The 7,544-nt window shown below is 44.8% G+C and overlaps 1 protein-coding gene across 1 annotated transcript in view; it reads right to left on the bottom strand.

Moving 5' to 3' along the window:
• Positions 1–2,082: 2,082 nt before the first annotated feature.
• Positions 2,083–7,544, bottom strand: part of prdm15 (PR domain containing 15) — a 40,597-nt gene continuing 35,135 nt past the window's right edge. The window contains exons 25-26 of the mRNA XM_063204194.1: positions 6,587–7,135; positions 2,083–3,109 (exon numbers count right to left, since the gene is read on the bottom strand). Coding sequence (XP_063060264.1) covers positions 2,900–3,109; positions 6,587–7,135 — 759 coding nt within the window. The 3' untranslated portion in view covers positions 2,083–2,899. The remainder of the gene's footprint in view (positions 3,110–6,586; positions 7,136–7,544) is intronic.

Genomic DNA, 7,544 nt, shown 5'->3' with positions numbered 1-7,544 from the left:
AGTGCTGAGCACTGCTCCACAAAAAGTTTGATTCCGTTGTTTTCAATAGAACCCCGCACACTGGCGCAGATGTCCGCGGACATTCCCGGATGTCGGTTTGCGATTAGAGACGAGTTCTATTTTTTCGGAGCTGCCCATTGACTATCAATGCTATGTTCGTGTGAAATTGGGTTTGGGGGTCAGAATTCTGTCGGAAGTGAAAGTGCTCCGCAGTGCTGTCGGAGCCGATGTGCGGAGGCCTGTAATCGATTACTTTAGGGCTCTCTGCGTTATCATACAGTATAAATGTTGTTATGATGTAGTTGAGTTGTTTTCAGCTAAAAGTGAACAGGCCCGTCGACGGTCCCGTCTGTAGGAAGAGGCTACGATAAACCCGAGCTATGTATAAATAAAATAAAACAGCCTGGCTGTCCTCATTTTCTTAAAGGTGCACTGTGTAGGATGGTGGCCAGAGTAAGTATCACAACTATGCTGCTCATTGAAACTGTGCACTCAGCTGCCAAATAGGATCTTTTCATTAATATTTACTAAATAATGAACCAACATTTAGTAGTATGATCAAAGTACAGTACGTTTTGCAGCTAAAAATGTCTGTTTCTGGAAATTCAAAATGGTGGACATGGAAAAGATCCCCCTGTTCATGTACTGTATGAAAAGTCATCAGAATTTGATGGTGGTGGTAAGTATTCATGAAAAAGGCAACATTTTTGAATGGGCAGCATGAATTCTGGAGAAAAACTGCTAAAAATATTACTCAGTGTACCTTTAAGTGAACCATATTCTTGGAATGCTCCAGGGTAATGTGCCTTCAAGCCAGCTTGACAGAGGTAGTGTTTTTTACGTGACATAGCAGTGATGGACCCCGTCAGAGACGATGCACCACACACACAGTACCTTGCACACACATACGCAGTCGCAGCTGACGCACAGTAAACAAGACATATATACTGTAATACAGACAAAAGTCGATCAACAAGTGCGAACATGCGGCTGCATTCTGATCTCATATGGCACAGTAGTGTCTTTAGCACTAGAAAAAGGACCAATGCTTAACAGGTCCTTTCAATCGCCTCATGGCTACACGATACCCTTCCTCATGAGAGAATGGCACAGGATTTTTAAAAAGTCAAACCCCAATTTCTGCAAGTAAACATAAAAAGTCATGAAGCTGATCAGGAAGTTGACTGGCTTTGCTTATGAGGTGTAGGCTACAGTACGTCACTGTTGATTCAACAGGGATTCAGGCACAATGATGAAAACACACACCATATGTATCGTCTAGAACAGTGATTTTCAACCTATGGGCCGGGGCCCACTGGTGGGCCCTGAAGGTATACCAAGTGGGCCTTGAAATAATATTCTAAAAATTATAATCGCATTTTGGTGTGTGTTACTGCTGATTTATGTGAGTTTTATTCGTAATCGGGTCAGAGGTGGGCCCCAAACATTTGTGGCAATTTCACCTGGGCTCCAAGTTGAAAAAGGTTGGGAACCCCTGGTCTAGAAATTCACATCTCATTACCACAATATTCCTCAGCAATCTGTATGGTCTGTATCTGAGCCTGCACGGTTGGTGGCTAGATCTCTTTCAGTAGCAGAAAAACAAACAATGACCGAGTCAGAATTTGGTTGAGGGTGAAGACTGCACACACCATCACAGGGAAAGCTGCAGGACAGGACAAAGGCTGACGGTAGTGTTCAGAGTGAGGAGTCTGCACACTTAAAGGTACACTGTGCAGGAAATGGTCAAAAACGGTACTGCAACTATACTGCTCATTGAAACTGGGCTGCCTATTGCCAAATTTGATCTTTACATGAAAGTTTACTAAGTAATAAACAAATATTTTCTAGTAAGGTCCAAGTAGAGTCATGTTTGCGGCTAAAAATGGCTATTTTTGGAAATTAAAAATAGTGGACCATGGAGAAGATCCCCCTTTTCATGTATGAAAAGTGCAATTTTTCCAGTCATTATGAATACTTAGAATTTGATGGTGGTGGTAAGTATTCATGAAAAATGTAACATTAGTGAATGGGCAGCATGAATTCTGGAAATAAACAAATAAACATCTCACACAGTGTCCCTTTAAAATCTTTTTTGTTGTTTTATTATTTCATGGCTGGATATAAACTGAGTCTGTGTCTGAACAGGTTATAGTGGCCAGAGAGACACGTCTCTCACTTGCTGTAATGTGTAATGTAAAGTGTCTGCTGTGCTAATCTACATACACCTACACTGTGGTGTCTGCATTTGAGATGAATATCTAGCATGTGTGCCTATCTGAGCTAGCAGACAGCGGCTGAAGCTCTAGTGACACCAAGAGCTCATTTCCTTGGCTGAACAACTGCAGTGTCTGTAGTTTCTGAGTAGATACATAGCCCAGAGATAGACCTCTGTCAGTAGTAGAGTTGCCAACTGTCTGTGAAAACAAATAGAGGTCACATCATTCCCACAGGAAATAATTCATTTCTTAGCTGCAATTTCCTGCATTTTGACAAAACTGTGTCCCGTTTCAGCTCGATACAAAGCCGAATTTTTATTTCTAAATATGGGATGATTTCGTATTTCACGATACGGTTGGCAACCCTAGTCAGTAGCCATCTGCAGTACCTGTGGTTTTGTGAGCTAGCTAGCTATCTAGCTAGCACAGACGAAGGCTAACCCAGAGCTTCAACTGAGGATCTCCTCAGGTTGTATGGATATGACGAGAGAGTTCACTAGCGACTTTTCCGGGTGGTACTGCACTCTAGGGGCGCCAATGGAGGAGCACAGAATCCATTCAGAATGGAATGGGCTGCGCTCGCTCGCTCGACAGCACCCCCTACAGTAGATGGACTGCAGCCATGGGTCGACTAGCGAGTGGGGAGGCTGTTTGTAGACTACTACAGGCTGTGATCTCCCTCAGTAGCTGAACATCTGCTGGGCCTGTGCGGCCTGCTGCTGCTGCTGTTGCTGCTGTTGTTGTTGTGTAGGCCCAGCTGAAGCCTGGACCTGGATTTGCTGCGTCTGCTCCACCACCACCTGCTGCTGTGGGGCCAACTGCTGCACGGTGCCCTGGGCTTGGACCTGCACCTGCACCTGCGCTGGAACTGCCGTCGCTCCCACACCCACCTGCAGGGAAATAAAGGTAGTCAGACAAAAACAGTTCAGTCGGAGTGGGGTTCCATGAAACTTTTGCTGATAGAGATGGTGCATTTTCATAGGTTTGAGTACATTTGAAAGGTTGTAGGCCGCTATTCCGCTTATCACCCGGTTACCAGCATTTAAGTATTAATTTATTAATATGTTGATCTAAGGCTTCGTGAGAAAGTAGATTCACCACTGCGCTTGGTACGTTGCTATGGGCACCACTTCCTAATCTAGTGAGACGCGCCTCTATCGGAGGCATGTAAGGACGCTCAGAATGTTGGGGTGACTTGACAACCAAATGCGATAGAATTGACGACTGGGTTTTTGACTTGACAACCAGATGCGATAGAATTAGTAACGGAGCTTGATTAGACAACCAGATGCGATAGAACTAACGACGCGGTCTTGACTAGACAACCAGATGCGATAGAACTAGTAACGGCACTTCGCCAGAAAGTTAGAAAAGAAGCAACTTGGACGCCCGCATGACATCATAGGTGTCCTGCTACCGGGGAATAAAGGACACCTGCTCAGCCAATCAGAAGATGTTCCGTCTGCTCACTGGGTGATAAAACAATTTAATGCTATTGGACCAGAAGTCTTTGTCAGGAAGTAAATGAATGGATGGAGACGTCACAACATAGGCATGTCTAGTTGTACTGTACAAATAAGGCAATACACACATTGTCCTGTAGGTGGCGGTAAAACAGCGTCTGTGAAAAGGTCCGGATCCTGAGGCAGGCCACACCAGAAGGCTGGAAATGCCATCTAGTGTTCAATATCTATGAGCTCTCTTGTTCTCAATGTAGTGATGCACCACCTCGATACTTGCTCATTATACTCACATATACTCACTATACTGTTTTCCTGCATTCCTTCCTTCTTTCCATCCTTCACTCACTCACTCTCTCTCTCTCTCTCACTCACTCACTCACTCACTCACTCACTCACTCACTCACTCACTCACTCACTCACTCACTCACTCACTCAGCCATTTATTCATTCATTCACTTCCTGACGAGGGGTTCTCACCAACAGTGGGTTAAATGGGTATGCCACTATTTTGGGGGTTAATACAGTTAAAATCATTGGCTGGGGTTTATAAAGGTGGTAAAGACTCTTATGTTTCATGTTAAGCGTTGTCTGTAGCATGCTACACGGATCCATTGACTTTCACTAGCTTAGCGACATGCTCCCTCTTTTAACTTGTCTTAAAGCAAGACAAGGGCTTACAAGAAAAATACGACACTTTATCATCTTTATAAACCCTGGCCAACGATTTCAACTGTATTAAGCCCCAAAATTGTGGCATACCCCTTTAAGGCAGTGATTTTCCACCTTTTTTGAGCCAAGGCACAGCTTTTTCGAGGACAAAATGCCAAGGCACACCACCGATTGTAAATGTTAACTGAAAATAAAAACCCTTTTGTCTATATTATTAACAATGTACTGTACAGTCTTTCTATAATTTTCCACAGCACACCAGATGATCTCTCATGGCACACTAGTGTTTAGTGTTTTTATACAACACAGTGCATCGTAAGCTCTCATGGCACACTAGTGTTTAGTGTTTTTATACAACACAGTGCATCGTAAGCTCTGGCACACTAGTGTTTAGTGTTTTTATACAACACAGTGCATCGTAAGCTCATGGCACACTAGTGTTTAGTGTTTTTATACAACACAGTGCATCGTAAGCTCTGGCACACTAGTGTTTAGTGTTTTTATACAACACAGTGCATCGTAACTCTCATGGCACACTAGTGTTTAGTGTTTTTATACAACACAGTGCATCGTAAGCTCTGGCACACTAGTGTTTAGTGTTTTTATACAACACAGTGCATCGTAAGCTCTGGCACACTAGTGTTTAGTGTTTTTATACAACACAGTGCATCGTAAGCTCTGTGTGCTCCTCTCATGGCACACTAGTGTTTAGTGTTTTTATACAACACAGTGCATCGTAAGCTCTGTGTGCTCCTCTCATGGCACACTAGTGTTTAGTGTTTTTATACAACACAGTGCATCGTAAGCTCTGTGTGCTCCTCTCATGGCACACTAGTATTTAGTGTTTTTATACAACACAGTGCATCGTAAGCTCTGGCACACTAGTGTTTAGTGTTTTTATACAACACAGTGCATCGTAAGCTCATGGCACACTAGTGTTTAGTGTTTTTATACAACACAGTGCATCGTAAGCTCTCATGGCACACTAGTGTTTAGTGTTTTTATACAACACAGTGCATCGCAAGCTCATGGCACACTAGTGTTTAGTGTTTTTATACAACACAGTGCATCGTAAGCTCTCATGGCACACTAGTGTTTAGTGTTTTTATACAACACAGTGCATCGTAAGCTCTGTGTGCTCCTCTCATGGCACACTAGTGTTTAGTGTTTTTATACAACACAGTGCATCGTAAGCTCTGGCACACTAGTGTTTAGTGTTTTTATACAACACAGTGCATCGTATTTAGTGTTTTTATACAACACAGTGCATCGTAAGCTCTGGCACACTAGTGTTTAGTGTTTTTATACAACACAGTGCATCGTATTTAGTGTTTTTATACAACACAGTGCATCGTAACTCTCATGGCACACTAGTGTTTAGTGTTTTTATACAACACAGTGCATCGTAAGCTCTGGCACACTAGTGTTTAGTGTTTTTATACAACACAGTGCATCGTATCTCTCATGGCACACTAGTGTTTAGTGTTTTTATACAACACAGTGCATCGTATCTCTCATGGCACACTAGTGTTTAGTGTTTTTATACAACACAGTGCATCGTAAGCTCTCATGGCACACTAGTGTTTAGTGTTTTTATACAACACAGTGCATCGTAAGCTCTGGCACACTAGTGTTTAGTGTTTTTATACAACACAGTGCATCGTAAGCTCTGGCACACTAGTATTTAGTGTTTTTATACAACACAGTGCATCGTAAGCTCTGGCACACTAGTGTTTAGTGTTTTTATACAACACAGTGCATCGTAAGCTCATGGCACACTAGTGTTTAGTGTTTTTATACAACACAGTGCATCGTAAGCTCTGGCACACTAGTGTTTAGTGTTTTTATACAACACAGTGCATCGTAAGCTCATGGCACACTAGTGTTTAGTGTTTTTATACAACACAGTGCATCGTAAGCTCTGTGTGCATCTCTTAGCAGTATGGTGATTTTTTAATAGTTTTTAAAATGTTCACTGAGTGACCTGGATAGAGTAATGACATTAATTTATTCCACATGTTTTATCTCCTCTTATTATCTACGCATACTGTATATAGATATATTTATTCTTTATTGTGTTGACTACGATGTGTGTTTGTCTTGTGGGTCTTGTGCCATCACCAAAGGAAATTTTCCATTTCATGTAAGTTTAATGGACAATAAAGAAGTCTAAGTCTAAGTCTAGTGTTTCCCGTCATAGTGGTTGAAAAACACTGGCTTCAGTAAGTAGCCTACCTGTTGCTCCACCACCACTGCCGTCTGGCTGGTGTCCAGGGCTCCGGCGGTCGTCGGGGCCAGGTGTGGGGCTCCGTCGGCAGGGGTGACGGGCCGCCAGGTGAGGGCGGGCTGCTCCAGCTGGTGGGAGATGGGGTTCACGAAGGTGGTGAGGTTGATGAAGTGGGCCACGGACTGGGGGCCCGCTGCCGTAGTGGCAACCGTCGACCCCCCAACGACCCCCGGTGCCCCCATGCTGACCCCGACCCCCTCCACCGTCGTCAGCTCGTGCGGCGCGCGGGTGTTGTGCAGCATGGCCGACCCGCTGACGGTGTCAAAGGTCACGGTGAGGATGCCAGAGCTGTCGAGGGTCAGGGGTCGTGAGGGGTCGGAGGGCGTCAGGGGTCCCACGGTGACCGGCTGCAGGCTGGTGAACTGGGCCGGGGCGCCGGAGATGCTGCAGGGGGTGACGGGAGGACCGAGGGAGGTCACCGTGATGCCAGGGAGCCCCACGGAGGGGGACGGGGAGGAGGCAGAGGAGGCGGGGTTGGGCTCCGTCAGGACCACCACCTACAGGCAGGGGACAGACAACACAACACCTGGTCACATACTTACTGTTACTGTTACAAACACCTTGTCACATACTTACACCTGGTCACATACTGTTACTGTTAATGTTACAGACCTCACCAATACTTACATACATCTTGTCACATGCTTAAACTCACAGACACACATTCCTTGTTAAGAGATGTCAGTCGTGGGTAAACTGTTCGGGCGTCACACTTGTTGCCAGACAGTTGCCGGTTTCATTCTTGACCCGCCAAGTTTGTGGAGATAGTAAATTCACCAGTTACATGCATAGCCGACAAGTAAGGGATACCGGCTGACAAGGTGACCAGGTTCTACAAAGTGAATGGAGAGGCACCGGCTCAGAGGCACCGGCTCTGGCGTAGGGGTGGTACGGTTCACAAAGTTC

This window comes from Engraulis encrasicolus, chromosome 7 (assembly GCF_034702125.1).
Source record: "Engraulis encrasicolus isolate BLACKSEA-1 chromosome 7, IST_EnEncr_1.0, whole genome shotgun sequence".
Taxonomy (NCBI): domain Eukaryota; kingdom Metazoa; phylum Chordata; class Actinopteri; order Clupeiformes; family Engraulidae; genus Engraulis; species Engraulis encrasicolus.
The sequence above is the reverse complement of the archived record's forward strand: the minus strand, read 5'-3'. Positions and strand labels throughout refer to the sequence as shown.